This window comes from Peromyscus eremicus, chromosome 7 (genome assembly GCF_949786415.1).
Source record: "Peromyscus eremicus chromosome 7, PerEre_H2_v1, whole genome shotgun sequence".
In the NCBI taxonomy this organism is placed as follows: domain Eukaryota; kingdom Metazoa; phylum Chordata; class Mammalia; order Rodentia; family Cricetidae; genus Peromyscus; species Peromyscus eremicus.
The window spans coordinates 66772241-66796403 of record NC_081422.1 but is presented as its reverse complement, the minus strand read 5'-3'; the positions used below and the strand labels follow the sequence as shown (position 1 = coordinate 66796403).

The window sequence follows — 24163 nt, the reverse complement described above, 5'->3', positions numbered from 1 at the left end:
ATTCTGTTCTTTTTTCATTCTTCTTTTACAGTCACCCAACTATATTTACATCTTTGTTTTATTTTTTGCTGTGTAATCTGATTCTCTTTATTTTGTGCTCTTTTTGCTTTTTCTTTACATTCTTTCACCTTTTTTTCTTTTTACTTAAGCCTACCGCTTCTTTTATTTATCCTTTTACCATTTTTTATTTATCCCTTTACTTGCCTGATTCTTTTATTTCGTTTGTTTATTCTTATTAACCAACTATAATTTCTAAGTTCAAGGCCTACTCAATACTATTTCTATTATTTTATTTTATTTCATTGTTTATTTGTGTGTATGTGCATGCATGTGTGTACCATGATGCATGTGTTGAAGTCTGAGGACAATTTGCAGGTCTAAGTCCATGGACCAAAGACCTATGGACTAAACTCAGGTCATTTGGGCTTGGTGGCAAGAGCCTTTACTTCCTAAGCCACCTTGTTGGCCTGTGCCATTTTATTTTCTATTAGTTACTTGTGGCATAGCGGTTGGCTTTAGTTGATTTAAATTATATTTCCAGGCCTGGTTTTGTTTGCTTTTAAGGTAGTTTGTTTTCTTTTCTTGGAGTAGTACTACATACTGAGCCCTCAAAGAGAAGACTGCCTACTTCTAAGTAAAACTGGGAAAGATATCCAACCATCCCAACGGACACACAAGCCACAACTCAGAAACACAAGTAACGTGAAAAAGAAGGCAACATTAGAAATGAAAAATGTGATAAAATAAGAACTCATGGCAATCCCTGCCACGCACCACCAGGCTAACAAAGGTAGTAGGTACTGCTATAAACAAGTAATAGAATAGACAAACACTCCAGGAAGCTCAGTTTCCTAGAAGCCAAGAGCTGAGTATGTGAGCAAAGAAATTCTATAGCAATGTAACTCTTACCCTCAGGACTTACTAATAACTGAATCTAGTATGGCCTTGCAGTAATCACAGCAATGAGGAAAACTCAAATTGAGGTCAATCCTTGACTAGAAGGACCCAGGCCTGATATAAACGGCCTAAAACAGAAAAAAAGACATGTAATACACAGACTGTTTCCTTCAGTCCTAAACATGTCTTTCAACCAACTATGTAACTGAAAAACAAGGGGAGGGGGTGCACTATCAGGAAACAAAGAACTAGACTCCGCACAATCCAGATACAGGATTACCAGAGGGACAAATTCTACTTGCGTGCATGAGCACATTCCTGGAGGAAGGTATATATGAGCCAACATGTGGAGGCAGGAGTCAACATCAAGGGTTTTCCTCAGATGTTCTCTACTGTACTTTTTTGAGACGGGGTCTTTCTTTGTGACCTGGGGCTTACTGAGGAGGCTCAAAACAAATCCCAGGGATTTTACTGTTTCTACCTACGTGGAGCTGAGATCAGAAGTGTGTGCCACTACAACTAGCTCTTTATGTGGCTGTGGATTAGACTCTAATTCTCATGCAAGCCTGACAAACACTACTAGCTGAGCTAGCTTCCCAGTACTTCAGACAGGAAATTATATTCATTCGAGATTTCTTTTTTAATTTTTTAGTACATGAATATTTTGCCTGCGTGTATGTATATCGAACACATGCAGGCTTAGTATCCACAGAGGTCAGATAGTTGTAAGCTACAAGGTGGACGCTGGGCAACAAACCCAGATCTTCTGCAAGAGCAGTAAGTGCTTTTAAGCACTGAGCAATCTCTTCATTCACCACCACCCCCTTTAAAACTTAAAATATTTACGTGTACAGGTATTTTGCCTGATTGTATGTCTGTGTACTACATGCATGCCTGGTACCCATGGAGGCCAGAAGAGGATATTGGATTCCCTAAAACTAGAATCACAGATAATTGTAAGACACCATGTGGCTGCTGGAAACTGAACCTGGGTCTTCTCCAAGAGCAGCAAGAAAAGTTTAAATTACTACAATGAATGGGTTAAATGCTTTAACTGAAAAGGGTACAGCATGCATGAGCAGACTGTGAATTTCAGTAGAGAATCATAAATGATAATCAGAAAATACTCAAATCAAACACTAAAAGTTTTTATAGCTAAAAGTGCATTGATGGGCTCGTCAGTATAACGGCACAACTGAAAACTCAGTTGCACGATTGTGGGTGGTCAGGACACAGAGAATACCCAAACTGGAAAACAAAATGAAAAGAAGAATAAGTTGGGTAGTGGAAAGCAGAACAAGGCTTTTAAGAGTAGGAACTAACATCAAATGGCTTTAATAGATATAAAACTGGAAGCTAGTAGATAAGGGACAGTCGAAAAAATACCAGTCAGCATAAATGCCAAAAATAATTGAAGATACACATCAGCCCATAAATAAGCAAATGCATCAAACAGACTCTGGCACATCAAATTCTAACAGGTGACAAATGAAGATAAAATTTTGAGACAAACAAAAGAAAAATGACAAATTACATATACAGAAATGATCAGACATCTTGTCAAGAAACAGGAGGTAACAAATCCTTTAAACAACTGAAGAAAATGACAGAACTCTTCATTCAGAAATCTATACCCAACAAAAATATCTTCCAAAATGAAAACTTTTCTACAAACAAAAACAGCAAAAAGCTGTATGACATGAGACGTATGAAAGGAAGAAAGGTCTTCAAGTCAAAGAGAGAAACAAAAAGGTTTACAAAGAAATGAAAAACATTAGAAATGGTAAAATAAAGAAAAACATAAATTGACCTTTAAGTTTTCAGTAACTCTAAAAGATTAATCATGTAAAGCACAAAATTCCATTCTTACAACGGAGGGTCAATTTTACTATGAAGAGCAAAGAAGAAACATCACTGTACACCCACAAATATTAAAAAAGACAAACAGAAACACCACAGGTAACACTGTATTCAACATTGTTCAGCATCTTAGGTAAAAATGTACCGATTCCTTGAAAACCACAATACAGAAAGTCACTCAAGAAGTCAATTTAAAAATCTCCTGTCCAATAAAGAAACATATTTGTAGCAAAAAAACTTTTAAGCCAAAGAACACTTTCTATGGTTTAAAAAAAAAAGGCTAGTCAAACAAATCTTCAACATGACTTTCTTCATTCTACTCATAAAGAGGCAAAATCATTAAAGGATTAAAACAAACCACCATTAAAAAAGCAAAGGCTAGCTCAGAACTGCCTTTAGATGATCATGAAGATCCAGACTGTCTTATCTAGCAAGTGATGCTTACATGATGATTCTAGGCTTCTATCCATACTAAAAACATAATATACACGCAAGATACCTTTTTTTCAATATATATTTATGTTTTAATTTAATATCATATATAGGTACGCAAGATACTTTTATTCTAAAAATGTGTTACATGCTATTGCCGATTTAAATGTCTCAAAATATTAAGTCAGCTGGAAATATTAATTTTTCATGGTTTCAAATGCCTAAGGTTTTCCTGATGTTGGGATTTCATACGGATTTATCACCTTCACTCAATAGTAAAACTAAGCAATAGACAAAATCAAAACATATGATCTCTTTGTCAAAACAGAAACACCTTACAATTTACTTTAAATGAGACTTTTTAGTCTCAATTATTTTCATCCTACTAACAGTAATAATTGTTACTGATATTCATTTGCAGTTGAAATTTTTGAAAAATTGTGGCAACAATTCTTTCAAATAAAAAAATTATGAAGTTATGAAATAAAACAAACTTTACCTTAGACACAGATTCTTGTCCCTTAGTGGGAGCTTCAGTTTTTAATCTTAAAAACAAAATAAGTATTGATTATTTTATATTATACTTACAATTAGAAAATATGAAATAGGTTTTTGGCATGCTTAATTAAAATGTAAATCTAAAGCAATGTACAGTCTATAGTAGACCTGAATGACATTGTAAGTACTTAATGTAAAAATAAAGTCCTGAGAACCAATAAGAGGCTGAATGGATGTACAAAGTAGATGAATGGCATGTACTTCAGGACAGGACCCTGGCTCAGGGGAGAGTGCTCGCCAAGCCACATGTGAGGCCCTCTGGTGTGACCCCCAGAACTAGAAGAAAGGCATGTATTTCCTTCCTCTCTAGGAACAACAGAATTTAAGAAACGGTTTCTTTGCTAAGTATAGTTACAAAAGGAAAGAAAATAAAACATTAGTAAAACAATTTCTAAGAAATACTCTAAGAATGAAAAGCAAGCAAAAGACCTGTATGCATAATTTGTACTAGTGTTTATAGATCTTAGGGCATAAAAATAGAGATGATTTTGATCTATTACAAAACTCAATGTGACAAACCTACTGCAAAATATATTATAACAACTTATTCTGAAGGCAGAAAAAACAAGGAAAATAAGAACTTTGAGGGTAAATCCTCATAAAAATCGCCATTCAAAACACATTTTTAAAATTCTTGACTGCTAAAAATGTTAATCATTCTAATTTTAACAAAGACTCGTGACATCTCTATCATCTTTAAAAAATCAACTTATTGGAAGGCAGAGGCAGGTAGATCTTTGTGAGTTCAAGGCCAGCCTGATCTACAGAGCAAGTTCCAGGACAACCAGTGCTACACACAGAAACCATGCTTGAAAAAAACAAACAATCAACTTAATATAAAGTTAAGTTTTTCTAAAGAACCTTCGTTTTAGAAACTCTAAGGACACTGAATTTGATTTTAAATTGCATGAGTAGGGTACCTACTGACCTGAAATACATTATGAAGACTTAAGTGATTTGTAATTTTATAAAGACTAACTAGTTACACATAATGTATAATATACTTAACATAAAGCTATTATGACAAATTTCATGTGTAAAAATAAAGATATCTAACAGAACTATCAACTACCCTAATGGCCTTTTCCATGGTTAGTCCATGATACATGGAGTTAGCATACACCCTCCTTTGTAAGGCTACAATTTAACAACCAAGTATATGCAGATGGGTATAGCTAAGTGCTAAATAATCTGCCTCACCTACACAAATCTCTGCACTTAATCCATAGTCCTACCACCAAAAAAAAAAAAAAAAAAAAAAAGGGAGAGAGAAAGCTGTAATTGTTTCCCTAGATATTAGTAGTGAAGTATTGAGATTACTTATCTATATTGTACTTAATAGATAAAATTGTAACAAAATGGATAATGAACTTTTTTTAAGAAGGTATATTATTTAGAAGTATATTATAACAATTTATAATTAGTTCAAAATTGAAAAAATAAAATTTGCACAAAAAACTGAGAACTTAAATTTCTATTCTTTTTTTGGGTTAAGACTATTTAATTGTTTTAAATATTTAAACGTTAGCAACAACATGCATAAAGATATTACGTAAACTATATAGTGCAACTTCATTGTTTTAATGAAGTACATAGGAGAATTTAAAAAGCTTTAAGAATACTATGTATGTATAGCCGGGCGGTGGTGGCGCACGCCTTTAATCCCAGCACTCGGGAGGCAGAGCCAGGCGGATCTCTGTGAGTTCGAGGCCAGCCTGGACTACCAAGTGAGTTCCAGGAAAGGCGCAAAGCTACACAGAGAAACCCTGTCTCGAAAAACCAAAAAAAAAAAAAAAAAAAAAAAAGAATACTATGTATAAGTAAGAAAATAAAATAGTTGCCTGAAAAAGCAAAAAATTATATTTATGAAATTTTGAAATTAAATTTGTCTATTGCAACTGATTTCCATTTCTAAGCATTTAAACATCTTGAATTCAGTCTGAAAAACTGTAACAAACCACTAAGAAAGTATTTAAAAGTACTAAGATTTTTTTTCCATTTTACCCTACTATTGAAAATGCTAGCAAATCCCACTGTTAACCACATTGACATGTCTCTAGCATTTCACTAGGTCAAGTGAGTCCTCTCAATACCTCTGAAACACGAGGCTGGTGAAAGACTTTCACTATTCATTCACTAAGAGACTAAGAGGTCAGAATATAAGAAGTTATTGAAATAACTAGCACTAAGAGGCTTATTATCTCAATCCTGTTTTGTGCCTTTACTATACTAGTAGACTCTTTATAGGACAAAATTGTAATAATCATTAGGATTCAGAAAACCAATTCTAAAATAAATTAGAAATGTACACTGTAAATTTCATCACTATAAACTTATCAATGAAAAGCACACTATGATTTTACAACAAAAGCATACTTTAAGATTCATAAACTTAAATACATACTAATACATTATTCATACGTACAGAAAAAGAATTGTACCTAAATTAAATACATTAAAGATACTTGCTGAAACAGCTGTAATTTGAGATGTAGTCATTTTCCTAAGCTCAAAGTTCAGAGCTAATGACCTGCTACTAGGCAGTTACATGGCTCAGCTATGAATGTGTACTATGTTTTTATAGAATGTAGTATAGTATTTTAAATAAACATTAAGATTTCACTACAAGGAACAGAAGTGCTGATTTCAACACCAGTAACCAGATTTGCAAATAAGTAATTTTTATTCTCCATGGAAACCCACTGAAATAGATCTGTGATAGATTTCTACAGGTTAACCCCCTTTCTCTATTTTCTGCAGAGCATGTGCTCAACACAAGGCTATACATGAAGGGAATATTCTGGTTCAATTATAGTACTGTGCTCCTCTGAGATTTATTCATACTATAAACATGCCAGAAGGCAAGGGAGGGCCTACAAGGACACGAACCCTCAGGTTCATCTTAGGTGGGCCACACACTGTTTCTAAGAACATTTAAAAACCCACGACTTCTATGCTAGTTTTATACAATGTAAATTTCAATGTAAAGATTGTTTAAAGAGGGCTGTGGAGATGGCTCAGTGGGGAAGATGTTTCTGCTCAAGCATGAGGGAACTGAACTCAGATTTCCAGCACTATGATAAAAGCAAAGAAACACACATCAGTAGTAAAGTGAAGCACGTCAGACAGTCAGGACTAAATAGGACAGCATCAGACTAGGGATGAACAGCGAAACAGCAAGAACATCTTTCTAACCATTTTCTCGGAGATGTGTCAACAAACTGCTGTATGAACTAGATGCCTGAACTAGACATTTACCATATTCTGCATAAACCTGTGTTGTAAGTGTTCTGGTCCCAAGAAACAGTCTCTCCTCTTGAGAGGTCATTGTCAAGGAAATCTACTGAAACAAATACTTAGAAAACTGTGAAGTATTAGAAAAGAAACATCTGTGTCTATGCTGGCTTCTTAAAGGACCGAGACACTATGATCAGGAGACAGGAAAGGGGCAGCAAAGAGCACAATGAAACTTGGCTCTTTGCGAGGAACAGAAGTTAGCAAAGCAGAAGACCAACCCAAAAGAGAGGAAGCAAAAAGATTAAAAAAAATAATAATACCATGAAAAGAGCTAGCAGTGACAGAACCGAAACAGTACGGACTCGTCTCACAGAAACACGGGACAAAACACAAATAAAAAAACAGCAGTCAAAAGACAAAACCCTGGAGACAGCAGAGGCCACTCACTTCAGGGAAGACCATGACGGTTAAGTGTCCATACTAAACCTAAGACTTTAGGACACAATAAGTAAATTGGAAACAACAGAATTTAAGTCTGCCAGACAGAGGTATATGAGGAAAAAGAAATACATCCTTGGACTAATCAGAACAATGACAAAGGCCTTCACTAAGATAAGAAATTCAGGCCAGGCGGTGGTGGTGCACACCTTTAATCCCAGCACTCGGAAGGCAGAGCCAGGCTGATCTCTGTGAGTTCGAGGCCAGCCTGGTCTACAGATCGAGATCCAGGACAGGCACCAAAGCTACACAGAGAAAACCTGTCTTGAAAAACCAAAAAGAAAAAGAGAAAAAAGAAATTCAGAGGATATGAACCATTTCTGCAGAAGATAAATTCAGTTTGGGGCACAGAGAAGTTGTGATGCCTGCAGAACATCCATGTGCAACTATCAGTCACTCCCAACATTATTTCTATCCAGGTAACTTCAAAATCAACATCCAGAGCAAGATGCCTCTATTTTTCTTAGTTTTCCAATCAGCTGATAATTCAATTAAAAAATACATGTTATTCCCCTGGAGTCCTAAGATCTCATTATACAACTGCCTTAATCTTACAGATAAAAGAATCTGAGGCCTGAATGCTAAGCTGAGAAGCCACAAAGGCAGGTTAAACATACCCCACTCCTATTGCACTGTTCCCAGCAATCCGGCCCTGTTCCTGATAATTAGGCTCTCTTATGACCATGCCAGGAAAAACGAAAAGATAATTTCTCTGCCTCAGAATGTTTTCAACCCTAAAACATGAGTGTGGCTGTCAGATTAATCTTGCCAAAAGACTGACTCCATGTGATCTTTGCTGTTTTGTTGCCATGCATTAGAAATGCTACCCTAAACCTGGGGGATACATTAATGTCCCAGTGCTATGAATGCGTCACTTGTCGCCTGCCCTTCTGTTGAAAGAGAAGCTGGGTTTGCCTTATCCAGTTCCTTGGGTAATCAACCAAGACAGAAGAAATGCACCTGTAATCATAGGTACAACCAAATAAACAACAGTACTTAGTAGTTTTAATTCTGAAGTAAACAGTCAAAACTGAAATGAGATCATCTACTTAGAAGTCACATGACTTATGGCAAACTATTTGGCTTACTATTCCCCAGTTTTCTTTTTTTTTTTTTCTTTTTTTTTTTTTTTTGTGGTTTTTCGAGACAGGGTTTCTCTGTGTAGCTTTGCGCCTTTCCTGGAACTCGCTTTGGAGACCAGGCTGGCCTTGAACTCACAGAGATCCGCCTGGCTCTGCCTCCCGAGTGCTGGGATTAAAGGCGTGCGCCACCACCGCCCGGCTATTCCCCAGTTTTCTATAAGCTCAGGATAATGAGAGCACTTAACAATTTCTCAGAATGAATGAATAAATAATTGCAAAATACTTAAAAGACTGCCTTGTGGGCTGGAGAGATGGCTCAGAGGTTAAGAGCACTGGTTGTTCTTCCAAAGGTCCTGAGTTCAATTCTCAGCAACCACATGGTGGCTGAAAACCATCTGTAATGAGATCTAGTTCCCTCTTTGGGCCTGCAAGGATACATGCAGGCAGAACACTATATACATAATAAATAAATAAATCTTAAAAAAAAAAAGACTGCCTTGCATACCTAATGCCATCAATAAATGTTACCTATTATTATTGCCATGGAGAAAGTCTAAAACGACTTTTCTGGCTCAGAGCCTGAGTGTACTACAAGGGCTACTTTATCTTCACTGGTTGATTCTTCTGCCATGCTCCCACCACACCCTCAAACACAGCAGGCATTCATTTTGACTGATAGTCCCTAGGACTAGTCTTATTTTCTCTAGTACAAAAATGATCCATCCATTCTCAACGTGAGGGTTTGATCTGGTCATCTAAAGTTAGACCATCACCTCAGCTATTCGGTAGGCAGGGAACATGGTCAGTGGTGGGACACTTTCTCTAGCATGTGCTGGGCTGAGGCTACTGTTCAGTAGTAGAGACACGGCTTTGGTACTTGGCTGGGAATACAGTTGGAGAAGTAGCCAGCACGTTCCAAACTCTAGGTTTGACCCCCAGCACAGAAATAAATACATGTTAAGGAACAGAAATATCATTCTAGATACATTTTTTTAAGTAAGTGACATAAGGAACAAACAAAACAAAATGTGCACAAAAATGTAAAAAATTAAGATCACCACTGTATGCACAGCTCCAAATTATTTTTCCCACTGTTGATATCCCATTTATCATCTATAACAAAGTCCTCTATCAGAAGGCTGAAAGAAGGGCACTGACCTCAGAATCTATGGTAGAGATTGGTACAGACTGTCTAAAACAGACTGACAACAAGGAAGTTAATTTATCTTTCCATCTCACTCTTCCCTGCTTATCACAGGATGCCATGGCAGAAAACTAAGCTGCAGAAACCATTTTATGTTCATGTATGTTTCATACTATTTCATGTGGAGCCCATATGCATTATATCTACTCTGATAAGGAAACATAGCTTGAGTTCCTGAAGATTTGGTTTGAGATCTTTTTTTTAATTTTTTTTTTTTTTTTTTAAATTTTCCAGAGCTGAGGACCGAACCTAGGGCCTTGTGCTTGCTAGGCAAGCACTCTACCACCACTGAGCTAAATCCCCAACCCCTTGGTTTGAGATCTTAATGACTGAGATCCAGGAGGAAGATGTTCCAGTATCTCCAATCACAGTCACCACACAGAGGTTCACAGAAGAGCCCCAAATGACCTCACAGACAAGCCTGGTTTGCACTTTACCCCTACACTAATTTAAATACATGAAATGAATATGACATTTAACTCTACAACTTGGATTATGACCAGAGTCAGACCTCTAACTGAGATTAGAAATTAACAAGAAATAATGGACTAGCTCCTTACATATTATTCAACACTCACAGATTCAGTAAGAGTGCTTTTTAACCAAAACAGTATTTTCAAATGTAAGGCTTAAAGAAAAAGGTTGCCTCCACCAATAAAAGTTTACTTACTATTTGCACACATGAAAAATGTTGATAACTGATTTAGCTGACAGTAATATAACAAAATGGCATTTCACTTTGGGTTCCTTCTGATGTAGTATTACACAAAAATCATACAATGTGACTTATATGTGGTATGAAATATTTGAGTAATTATGAAATGAGCTGACCATGTGTCCCTGTGAGGACATGGATTCATTGCAGACTTCCTGTTTACTGTTCTGGCTCCCTTTTCTATATTACCTTGGTGCCACAGAGCATACCCTTCAGTTATGTTTCTAAGTCCAATTCCTGACACAGTCTTGGGGTCATTAGCATCAGTGTCATGAGTATACAGGAAATTACCTATATCGTACCATGAAAGAGTTACTGAGTACCACTGATGCTAAGCATAAAACTCAGTACTCAGTAATTCTGAAACCAGAGAAAGAAATTGAAGAAAAGTCAGTTTCCAATTTTCATTCCTTCCTTGTAGTCTTTATATTTGAGGGGTTAATAAAGTATAATAAACATATTTGTATCTGAAAATGCATTTTACATCATTTAAATCTTCAAAACAAAGACAACTTTCAACCTAATTTGAAGAAACTAGAGTAGCCTTCCCACAGCAGTAAGACAGCGGGTTTTATACTTAGCACAGACTCAGTAACCATGCTCAGAACTAAGCAAGCACTGAAAACTATTTCAAAAGGTACTTTGTAGGATATTTTATTCACTGAACTAGATTCTCTTTACAAGCTTGAGTTATAGATAATATTTTACTACAGGTTCTTCTGCTATGAAGAAGGCTAAGAGACTTTCTCTCTTTTTCTATTTTTGAGAAAGAATCTCACTATGCAGTCCTGGCTTGCCTAGAACTCGCTATGTAGACTAGACTGGCCTCAAATTCAGCGATCTGTCTGCCTCTGCTTCTTGAGTACTGGGATTAAAGGCATGTGCTACCACACCCGGTAAGAGACTCATCTTTCTATTCTTAACTTTTTCAGGAGCACAAGCATCACAGAAAAAACAATAGTTGACTTCAGTTCTGTTTTATAGTGAGTCTATTATAGGCACACTGGAGAACACAGGAGGAGGAGACAGAGAAAAGGGGAACAGCAACTTCATGCCTAAGTTCAGCATGACCTAACACTAGAAAAACACGTACTACTTTCCAAAATTACTTCAGTGCTACAAAAGAAAGAACAACATTACTGCTAACTAGTACAATGAATGTATTTTTATAAAACTGGGTTATATAAACAGCCAGAGAATTTTGAAAATGTCTACTTGAAATCAATTAATAAAAAGGTTGTCTTTAAGAAAGAAATGTCAGTTTAAAAGGACTGTTGTCTTTCTAAGCAGAGAGGGCTCTGTACTAGATTTCAATAAGGCAATGTTGTTCCACAGTCTTCAGACAAAGCAAGCAGAATCACACTCAATTCTGGTGTTAGAAAATTTCATAATATTTAATTAAAGCACTGTGATACCATTCACCAGTAGTTGAGAAGAACATATTGCAAGACTGAACTGTAAGTCAAAACTGTAAATAACTACAGTACAGATGGACTGTCACTAAAACTCTCAACCATGAGATTCCACACACAGATATCCAGTCGCCAGGGTCTCCTGTCATCAAGAAATAATGGCACCAGCAGAAGAAACAGCTGGAGCAGCAGCAGGAGCAGAAGCAGAGACAGCAGCAGCAGAGGTGGCAGTGGCAGCATTGTACATTTACTAAGTGCCTAGTTTCCCCAGGCTGTGCCAAAGAATAGAAACGTTTAAGTAAATTATTTGAGTTAGTAACACGACCCACTGATTTCCACACATTGTTATAGCTGTCCTACAAAGAAATACTGTTTCTTTTAGTGATGAGAAACCTGAAGATTAGCAAGGGTTAAATTTTACTGGAGCTACAGTCTATTTAACTAGGATTTAAGCCTGTATCTGTCTATTTCAGGCAGACATTCCTTTCATTAGCACCATCCGTCATAGTGGTGTGGATAAACAGATTTTCAGTGTGGAAGATTAAAATCACTAGGGTCTCCTATTTCAGTCATAGATACAAAAAGGAACAGTAAGCCTCCCCAAGTAGTCAAATACCAAGTTGGTAAGAGTAAGGCTGAAGGATCTCAAAAATTACAAGTGCACTAAATGTATGAGATGGGCTATAAAGTATTAAGTTACAAGGCAGTATAGTTTAGTGGAAGACTGTGATAAAATTAAAAAAGACAATATTATCAAAACAAACCTAGGATATTCATAAATATTCCCTCAAAATATAATGTAGTGCACTTAAATACCAGAATCTGATGGTGTGGCTGACACATTCTGCAGCATTAACTCTGTACACAAGGTAAGAAAAGAGAATTAGCAGCAATGTTTTGTGAAATGATATGGGTGGGCTAGAATGACAAACAGGTTGAAAATCAGGGTGATTATCTTTCAGTAAAACGTAGACAGAAATAAAACTATGGATGCTAACATAACAATAGTAACAACCACACAGTCACTTTCACACTGTCTCCTGTGTACTCGGCACTTCCAGAGACCATAAGCATATACTAATTCCTTTAAATCCCTCAACCTTTGAACATAGCCTCTTTCGTGATTTACATTTTAAGAATGAGGAATTGGGGCAGAGAGGTCAGGTAGCTTAACTAGAGACACTCATATCTAGTAAACAAGGCAAGAATTTCAAACTCTGAAATCTACTACAAAGCCTACACTCTTACATCACAGAATCTGTTTGATGGTCTGAGAAAGTTTAATATGGAGCTGGGCACCAATTCTGGAAGCCATTTAGGGAGGAAGCAGAACTTTATAAAGAAAAAAAAATATTAAAGAAACTTCTTAACAGATGATGTAAAGTCTAGAAATAATAATAGTCTCAAATGGTTACTAAGGTAACCATGCTCTGGAATAACAGCATCCTTTGTGCCTACAATCAGAGGCAGAATTAGCTAATAATTGCTCTGCCTCTGTTATGTACTACTTTGATTTTATAAATGAGGATATCATTTTTCCTGATATAAGTGGGAGAGTGCACACGTACTTGCTAGTATTTAATTATACACTACACTTTATGTGATTCAGGAACATTTTCTAGGAATCCTAAGCCAACTATTTATACAAATTATTTTTTAGATTCAATTAAGAAAAATGATAATTCTATACATTAGGATTTTACATGATTTATTAGATTTTAACATGATTTTAATGTCAAGTAAATATTGAAGGAAAAGTGGGCCAATATTCTCTAAAACATTCACTATAGAATTAAAAACAATACATTAATCTCCTCCCCCCTTTTCTCTTTCATTTCTTTTTGAGACAAGGTCCTGGAACTCATAGAGATCTATTTGCTTCTGTTTCCCAAGTGCTGGTACTAAAGATATGTGCCATCACACTAAGCTAATTTTAACCTACATTGCCTTGATTTATTTGACTCTTGGATGATTTTCCCCCAGATCATGTGTAAATTATGTTATACAGTTCACATATGGAGCCAGTCACCTTTTATAAATATATGAGGACCCTTTTTATAAGAATACATGTAGTACTGAACTGATCCAAAATTAAAATGAGCATTTAATTTTTCAACATCAAGCATCCTGTTACTATTTTTGGGAAGAGGGATATGTCGGATTCTGAATTCAACTCCTCTTAAGAAAAAAAAAAAAAAAAAAAAAAGACATGTAGGCATAACCAAGTTAATGCCCAGACCTTATACTTCCTCACCTACTTTGTGTCTTTACTCAAATATTGTGTCTCAGTGGGGTCTTTTCTGATCATCAAAACTAAAATGGCACCCCCTTCCAAATCCCACTTTATATTTCCTTTACCCCTTTACCCTACTTCACTTTTCTTCCTAATACTAGGCACATTCTAGCATGTTGTTTATTTTACTTTTTAATTGCCTGTTTTTACCACTAAAGTGTAAACTCCACGAGAGCAGCAATTCTAGTCTCTGTTTCTACCACACAGAAAAGAGCCAGGCATAAAGTACATATTCAATAAATAAATTATGAATGAATAAATGAAGTATAAGAGATAGGATGCTGTTCCAGAAACATTAAGAATTCAAAACTACAAATCTAAGAGCGGCAATGGATTCAGTGTACAAACTACGTTTTATTCAGTAGTAACCCCAAGGCACATAGGCATGAGATGGCTTTATGTGACCAGTATATAAACTACTTTTTAAAACTTAACAGTAAAGTCAGGTTAGAATTAAAGAGCTGACAAGTACTAAACAAATTTATTAACTGCCTATAAAGTTTTGTGTTGCTTTAAAGCATTTTTTTTTTTAAAGTTACATTTGTCAGAACTTTGAGAGAAAAATGTAGCAGGGTATTATGGCCATGCCTGTAATCCCAGCACTTGGAAGGCTGAGGCAGGACCATGAGTTCCAATAAACTACACAGCAAAACTGTCTCATTTAAAATTGGGGAAAATGGGGAGAAAAAGAAGAAAGGCAGATAAAGTGAACTTGGTGTACATTATAAAAACCAGTTCTGTGAAAGAGGAGATAATATGCAAATACTCAACCATGACCAAGGGAGGACAGATTCTCTGGTCTGAAAATGACAGACAATTATTGTTAAATGAAAACAAGACTTTTTTTTCCTGGTCAATTTTTAAAAGAAATTATAAAGCAATAAAGACGAGGGTATCAAATCTACCACAAAACAACAAACTGTTGTTAGGGATTTTAGAAATGCTTTCACGTATAGTATAAAATTGTTCAGAAGCTTAAAACTAATATGGAATTCACCTCTTTATTGTTACTTGCAAGGAAACAGAAAACAAAAAGTAGTCATCTGAAAATGGCTTTATCTCTGCTCTAAAAGCACATATAAAGCTCTGCTATTGGGGTGGGTAAATACATATTTTTAAAATGCAAGAAAAATAAGCCTTTCAGAGCCTGCTGATTCTAACTGTTAAGACCACAACAAGCACTTCATTTGTTTCCAAAATCCACGAAATCAGTGCTGCAAGAACAGAGGCCTTTTAGTTGGGCTGAGGGGAACACAAATGTACTAAGTGTATATACTCTCAGTAGACAAGTCAATCAACCAAACTCCATACAGAAGTTAATGCTCCTATTTGCAGCATAAAATTTAGTTTTATGTGAAATTATTCACTAGGAAATAATTTCTGAGACTAATACAAGATTTATTAAAATAATAGATCAAAACGGTTGATTTGAACTCAATATAACTAAGATAAAAAGTTACAAGGTTAAGTAGGAAGAAGCTCATGGATACTGGTTATACTTTTAAATAATTTTACTTTTACCCAAAGGGATAAGATGTTAATGACTCAGCAGCAATTCAATTAAATGTTACTTTAAAACTTGTTTTTAGAATCTTCAAGAAGTCTCACCAGTTTGTTACACCTTTAAACTCACAATTACTTAGATTAATAACCCTCAACTAGGGAAGAAGACATAGTGGTCTAAGCAATACCTTAATTAAAAAGCTACAAACAAGCAGCCTACATGAACTTTTGAAGTTCTGGACAAAATGAAACAAACATTCAAGTATTTTTAGGGAATAGAAAGACAGACATCAATAAATTCAGAGAACAGAAAATCAAGCTATCAGAATTAACTTAAATTTTAAAAAAAGAATCTGAGAATTATATTAAAATTATAGTTAACATGGGACAATAGATTTTCAGTGACAGTAAAAATAACTGCAATTTTAGAACATGTCACTGAGAAATGTTGTCTGAGGACTAGACACTGCCATCATCTCCCAGCTACCAGGGTGTCTCAGTGTCCTGGACTGCCTGCCTTTGTGCTAAAGGAACATTTAAGGGCAGCAGCCAAAATGACCCAATTTTAATTTGGGTATCAAAACATTAATTTGATGGGCTTTTCTTGTTCACAAGTGGCCCACAAGATTAAGATCAAGAGCCAAAGCCACCAATGGGAGCCATGCTCAATTTGGTGGGCTTTGAGGCTGCCTCTGGCTGAATCAGCCTCAACCCGATGGCAGGCCAGGGCCTAGAGCAAGTCCCACAGTCAGTTCATTCTCATTCCTGGGAAAGAGAAAACAGGCAGCACTTGTGTCCATCGAAGGGGACACTGTCCAGATACACCCTGGACATGTTTTGAAATCTCTGGGCTGCTTCTGCATCTGAAAAATAAGAAAAACAGCACAATGACAGACAACGAATGAGGGAAAAGACAACCATCTGGCCTAAAAACTCAAGGCATAAGGTATGAAGAGAGCAGACAAAACAAAAAGCTATATTATTTGGAATACATTACTCTGGAGGCAAGTACAGCAGAGAAAACACAAATTATTTTAAGCAAAGAAAAGAGCACAGTAACAACAGTTATTTTTAGAGAGCCAACCGGAGGGAAAAGGTATGTTAAGCCATGTGAATCTGACATAAGATAAGGCAGAACAAGAATTTGGACCCCTGCGAAAGCTGGAAAGAGCTGAGTAACGAGCACTGGTGTCATGGACTGTGTAACTGCCTTGTGTAAGAAACATCTCAGAACTTTGAACTTGGGAAATTCCAACTTCTCTTGCACCAGGTCATGAGCTCCATAGAGCAGGAACCAATTTCAACAAGCAGCTTAAAAACAAAAACAAAAAACCTTCAGTGTTTTTTCACTCCTGTTAAAGGAACACTTAGAATGCAATTGTGCTAAAATCCACCAAAGAAAAACACACTTAATAAAAATTACACTTACTCAGAAAGATGTTCAGAAGCTGGGATACAAACAGAAACTGAAATCAGAAGAAAAGTTTCACATTTACAAGAGTATATGAACAATGATCAGTGAAATCAAATTACTTAGTAAAGAGCCCCTATTTTAGCTGACCAAAATAGTAACAAATACAAAATATTAGAAATAGTAGTTATGTAAACATACCTTTCTCTATTAGAACTTGGCAAGTATGAGTTTCATGTTGACTTAAGTGTGTAGCCATATTATCTAAGCCAGAAACATCAGTTAGGAAATCACAATTAAGGCACACTAGAGAAATGCCCCTATTAAAAAAAAAAAAAGCAATAAAATAAAAGGTTTTATTTTTTATGAAACCATACACAGGTTCAATACTATTTCCATTTTTTGTCATAACTTACATTTTGTTATATAAGTTTGATATAACCTTTAGAAAATGGTATAGCCACATCCAAATTATAATGTCATTTATTTATATAAAGTATTCATGTTTAAAAGATAGAGATAAGGCTTAGTGCTAGAGTGCAGGCCTAGAATACCCAGTACCACCTCTTACCCCAAAAAGTATTTGTTTTAGGAACATTCACCTTTTGTATCCGCTAAAAAAAGCTACCAATAGGTAGTCATGGCTCCGCTAAGAGCTTGCATTAATATAGTTAAGCCATACTGTTTCTTTGCCATCAAAAGTGAGGATATATTGCCGGGCGTTGGTGGCGCACACCTTTAATCCCAGCACTCGGGAGGCAGAGGCAGGCGGATCTCTGTGAGTTCGAGGCCAGCCTGGGCTACCAAGTGAGTTCCAGGAAAAGGCGCAAAGCTACACGGAGAAACCCTGTCTCGAAAAACAAAACAAAAGTGAGGATATAGCATTTATTCACTTAATATACACTGAATAAGGCTCTTTTACATACTATACCACTAGGTGTTATGCATATATAATGGTGAACAAAAAACAAGTGTAGTTCATGTTCTACTGGAATTTACAATCTAGGGTTTCATTTAGACAAAGATAAAATTAGAAAAACAATGCAAAGGCGCTAAAAATGGATCACATGACAGTTACTATCAAATGCATGCTATGCATTAATGTTCTCACCACCCTTGGTGCTATCTTCACTTACCCCTGAATTAACTAAAGTAGCTAATAAGACACTGGAGTGTGCATGCCTGAATATCTTTTCATGGCAGCATCACTAACTAGCCCACCTGCCTATCTGCCGAAGTCATTAATGAAATGTGTGATAATTATAAATTTTTAATGTATAAACAAATTTCTTGATTTGGGAAAGCATGGGAGGTTTGAAATGTTACATTTGGGTCTTTAATAGAGAAAGTTGGTATGCTGAAGGTAAAGAAAATCTAGGCACAGAGAAAGCAAGACAATACTCAGTAGGTCAAACTAGAGAAGACTAAAGTTGGTTCCTAACGACTTTCTTTTATTAGTTCTGGTTGTAATTCTTCTGCTTTGAGGGGGCTGGAAGGTTCTTTTTGGTTTTTTGAGACAGAGTTCCTCTGTGTAACACAGTCTTTCTTGGCTGTCCTGGAACTCACTCTATAGACCAGGTCTGCCTCTACCTCCTGAGTGCTGGGACTAAAGGAATGCGCAACCATGCCCAGCCAACTGTAAGATTCTTTAGAATCTCTTTAATAAATTACTTTTGCTTAGGTGAAAAAGAAATGATCATGCACTGTAGTCATTATTACTGTTGGTTAAACAACAAAGCATGCTTATTTGAAGTTTGTCACAGCATAATGTTTTATAATGTGAAACTAGCCATGTGTGGGAGTGCACGTCTTTAGTCCCAGCACTCAGGAGGCAGAGGCAGCCAGATGTGAGTTTGGGGCCAGCCAGGTCTACAGAGTGAACTCCAGGACAGCCAGGGCCACACAGAGGGAAAAAGGTATGTTAAGCCATATGAATCTGACACAAGATAAGGCAGAACAAGAATTTGGACGCCTGCGAAAACAAAAAAAAAATTTTTTTAAAGTTAAAAAAAAAAAAAGTGAAGCTAGGGGTAGGAGGCAGGAGAGATAGCTCAGCAAAGCTACTCTTCTGGAGGACCTGGATTCAATTCCCAACACCCATAGGGAGGCTCACAACCATCTGTAAAACCAGTTTCAGAGGAGCAGAAACCATCTTCTGGCCTCTACAAGTACCAAGTATGAACACGGTGCATAGAAATATGAGGGTAAAACATCCATACACATAATAATATATTAATTTTTTGAATGTAAAAATAGGTCACATTATCTCCCCTGAAATTCTAACATACTGTGCATTCCACCTACAGGCTGCACTGGTAAAACAAACTAAACCCCCCAAACTAGTTCTTCCTGACTGGTTTTTTTAATGACATTTCACCTGACATTGAGGCTCCAACTAGTCTCTGACTCTCTACTTTCCTAAAGTATTTTCTGTGAAGCACTTCATATCAGTAGTGTATAGCTGGTTACAGACATGTTATCTCATCTAAATTTTACAACTTGAATAATTAGATGCTATAATTACCATCTCTTTAGCTAGTATTAGCTTAATAGTCTACCAAAGACAAAGCTGGTAAGGGTCAAAATTAGATTTTAAAGAAAGCCCATATTCAGTGCATTAATTCATATCATGAGAGCCCCAAGCTACATGGTTACAACTCACCTCATATACAGTTGAACTCAACTTCCTTCAGTATTTGAGTAAGAAAAGTAAGAAGACTATGTATTGATGTAAAGCATTCCAGTGCTTTAAAATTACTAAAAATTGAAGGGGGTTGATGAGATAGTTTAGCAAGGAAGAGCATTTGCCATGCAAAGCTGATGACCTAAAGTCAACCCCTGGAACCCACAACAGAAGGAGAAAACCAATTTCTGAAAGTTGTCCTCTGACCTCTACATATGTGCTATAGTATTTGTGCATGCAAACACACACAATAATACATAAAATTTAAAAAAAAAAACTTGTATTATTTACTTTCCTATATATCTGTTTTGGTTTTTTTGTTTGTTTGTTTGTTTGTTTTTGGTTTTTTGAGACAGGGTTTCTTTGTATAGCCTTGGCTGTCCTGGAACTCACTCTGTAGACCAGGCTGGCCTGGAACTCAGAGAGATCCACCTGCCTCTGCCTCGAAGTGCTGGGATTAAAGGTGTGCACCACCATCACTGTGTTCAAACTTTTCTACATATACTAGCTGATACTGCAATATTCAACTATTGGAAAGCTTTATTTTTGTTCTCATCATACAATGCAAATGTCCTTCATCTGGTCCCCATCTGTCACTACTACAATGAACTTACCATGAGTACTATGACATTCCTCTGATCTAATGATAACACAACCCTGAGACATCTGGTCACAAGCACTGACATTGGGTTAATTAAAAAGATATAGCAAACCACAATGACAAAGCACTTTGTATCTATTAGAATGCCTATAATATCAATTCTTGGCCTTTTGGCTAATATCAAGTGTAGAATGCCTGTAATAAAAAATAAGTAACAAGTGCTAGGAATGATAGAGAAAACTGTAACTCTTACAGAGTACTAGTGAGTATGTAAAATAATGAAACTATGATGAAAACAATCTATCAGTTTCTCAAAGGCTTACCAGGGAATGAGAATGTAATAACCAAGCAAACTTAATCCTATTTACACACAAAAGAGAAATGGGTGTTTGTGAAACCTTATACATAAGTGTTCAGAGCAACATATCTATAATGACCTCAAAATACAAAACTAACCAATGAACAACCTATGCTATATCCATAAAGTTAAATAAAATACTACTCATCAATTTAAGTAAGTACTGCTTTATTCTACACCATGGATGAACCTTGATAGGCAGTCACTAATGACCACCCCTTTATTTACAAAACACCCAGAATGGATGAGTTTATACCAACACAAAGTACATTTACAGTTGCTTGGGGATGGGCAGAACTGAAAGAAAATTGGAATGATTACTAATAAATGGGATTAGTTTTTAAGTACTGAAAATGTACACATATAACTATGATGACTGATAAACAACATATTAAAATTTATTAAGATTATTGTTAAACACAGGAAGAATATGGCATGTGTAATGCTTAATCTTGATTATTAATCTGAAAGGTTTAAGAAAACAGCCAGGTGCCGGGCGGTGGTGGCGCACGCCTTTAATCCCAGCACTCGGAAGGCAGAGCCAGGCGGATCTCTGTGAGTTCGAGGCCAGCCTGGGCTACCAAGTGAGTTCCAGGAAAAGGCGCAAAGCTACACAGAGAAACCTTGTCTCGAAAAACCAAAAAAAAAAAAGAAAAAAAAAAAAAAGAAAACAGCCAGGCGGATCTCTGTGAGTTCAAGGCCAGCCTAGTCTACAGAGCGAGTTCCAGGACAGGAACCAAAACTACACAGAGAAACCCTGTCTTAGAAAACCAAAAAGGAAAAGAAAGAAAGAAAGAAAGAAAGAAAGAAAGGAAGGAAGGAAGGAAGGAAGGAAGGAAGGAAGGAAGGAAGGAAAGAAACAAACGAACAAATGAAAAAACCTCCGGCATCTCTGTGAGGGAGTTTCTAGGTTAAGTGAACTGGGATGACCCACTTCTAAATATAGATATACCATCCCACAGGTTGGATCTTGGACAGAACAAAAAGGAAGGAGCCAAGTGGTAGTACTCATCAGACTCTGCTTTCTGACTGCAGACACAATGTAACCAGTCACTCCACCTCCCCATGACAGACTGTACCTTCAAATTAAGCCAAAAATAAACCCTTCCTTCTTTAAGGTGGTACAGGTATTCATATCATAGCATCAGGAAAGTAACTAATACAGTATGCGAATTCTAGCTTTAAAAAGTTACCACATAAGGCAAAAATTACAATCATTGTTCAACAGAAAGACTTTACAGAAGTCACTCATTTACCTGAGATTTTCTGAATGCTTCTTAAATATACAAAACCTTTTACTTGGACGGTTACTATGAAAGCTGGAAAGACAAAAATGGTATCAATACTTTTACTGGACAGAAAGTCACACTGATTTATAAATACATTTAAAGCCTATACTTAAGGTTCTATTTTTAAACAAAATAGCATGATGAGAATACCACTTTCATTTCTGTTTAAGTCATTATCGCCCCTTCCTCTCAAGATGGGACCTTTACACACTGGTCTCAAATTTATGGGCCAAGGGCGTTTCCTACTTTGACCTCTGAGTAACTGGAACTGGTGTACCACCATGTGTGACTATATCCTTTGTTTCACTTTAAATTTTTATTTTAGTTTATGTATATGGACATTTGGCCCATATGTATGTTTGTAAAGTATGTGTGTGCCTGTTGCCCATGGAGGGTTGTAACTGCCACATGGATACTGGGAACAGAATCCTACCATTCTGAAAGAGCAGTGAGTGCTCCTAACTGCTGAGATGTCTTCCCAATAATGTGGGTGACATCCTTGTGTTTTCTCTATTGACATCTATTTTCACTAATCATATTCCCAATCAATATCTCATTGTTACAGAAAAAGGGAAATAAAAAAGTACAGATCATTAAACTAAATTTTTTTCTATTAAACATTGAAAACAATTTTAAGTTTCTGCTAATGATATAGTTTCACTATAATATGAATGATTATCAGTAATAATTTACCACTTTGAAGTCTTAGCATGCTTACATAGATGGAAGAGTATTCAAATGAATTTCAAAAAATTTAAAAGATACAGAAGTAATTACTACTTGAACTTTAAGGCTACTGTTTATATTTTTAAAGTCAAACATTTCAATAGATGTCTTTGAGATTACCAGCAGCAGTTTAAAAAACAAACTGAAAATAAGGCCTTCTAAGTTAAAATGATGCCTCCACGCTACACAGAACAGAAAAGGTCACTAACTACACTTTTAGCCCCATGATCACAGGTCTTATATGTCCTTTAACTCTGCCTTGTACTAGAAGCCAGGGCTGGTTTAGCACAGTTATTTCTAAAAGTGAAGTCACGCACAATAGTACCAGCATCACCTGAGTACTTATCTAGAAATGTAAAGTCTCAGGTTACCCACAAACCTACTGAATTAATCTCTGGCAGTGGGGGCTTTAACAAAGTTTGATTATAATGCACACTCAGGTAAATGGTTATATATAAAATAGGTTGTGTATAAAGAAAAACAACTATTCTGGCTAGCTGCAAACTTGGAAAATATTCTTCAAAGATTTCATATTCTCAGAAGAGTTCAAATGGTTATTTCTTCAATTTGAGTAAAAGTATTAGTAAAGAATTTATGTGTATCTGTATGATGGTATCACAAAAACAGCTTTTTTTTAATATCAGTAAGATGAGAAGAATCAAAATTATTTTGAAAAATTTGCATATATGATTGTTCCTTTGAGGAACTAGTCTAAGATTTTGTCTGATTCATAAAATACATAAATCAAATATTATCTTAAAAATAAAATTCAAAAATGATCTTTCTTCAGCTAAGAATACAATTTTTGTTTTATTACCTATTAGGAAAGTGAGATTAAATTACACCTTAAGGTCTTTAAGGTCTTTTGGATGACTTTCAAATATGCCTACAATTTGCATCATTAAAATATTGATAACAATTTTTAAGTTATCTGACCCCCTAGCTATAAATAAAAGAATTTATATTGCCTCTCTTTGTATTATCTAGATTTAAAACAAATTCCACAATTTTGTATATTAATAAAAAAGGGGAGAAAGTCAGATGTGGTGACACACACCTGTAATTCTAGTACTTGGAAGGCTGAAACAAGAGAATTTTAAGTTCAAGGCCCATGTGGGCTATACAGTGAAACACCTGCCTTAAATTTAAAAAAAAAAAAAAAAAAAAAAAAGCCAGGCGGTGGTGGTGCACGCCTTTAATCCCAGCACTCAGGAGGCAGAGGCCGGCGGATCTCTGTGAGTTCGAGGCCAGCCTGGGCTACCATGTGAGTTCCAGAAAAGGCGCAAAGCTACACAGAGAAACTCTGTCTCGAAAAACCAAAAAAAAAAAAAAAAAAAAAGAAAAGAAAAACATGCTGAGAAAGAAAGAAATCAAGCAGAAATAAAAGCCTTAAAGAAACTAACA

General features: G+C 36.0%; 1 protein-coding gene across 3 annotated transcripts in view; it reads right to left on the bottom strand.

Annotated features, from left to right (window-relative positions):
• Znf280d (zinc finger protein 280D) overlaps positions 1 to 24163 on the bottom strand; it is an 83701-nt gene that overhangs the window by 7565 nt on the left and 51973 nt on the right. For 2 of the 3 annotated variants that reach the window (XM_059268216.1, XM_059268217.1), the window contains 4 exons: positions 22001 to 22063; positions 17304 to 17422; positions 17121 to 17157; positions 3689 to 3734 (listed from right to left, as the gene is read on the bottom strand). In XM_059268216.1, the coding sequence (XP_059124199.1) occupies positions 3689 to 3734; positions 17121 to 17157; positions 17304 to 17422; positions 22001 to 22063 (265 nt within the window). The remainder of the gene's footprint in view (positions 1 to 3688; positions 3735 to 17120; positions 17158 to 17303; positions 17423 to 22000; positions 22064 to 24163) is intronic. The other variant, XM_059268218.1, reaches the window with a different exon arrangement.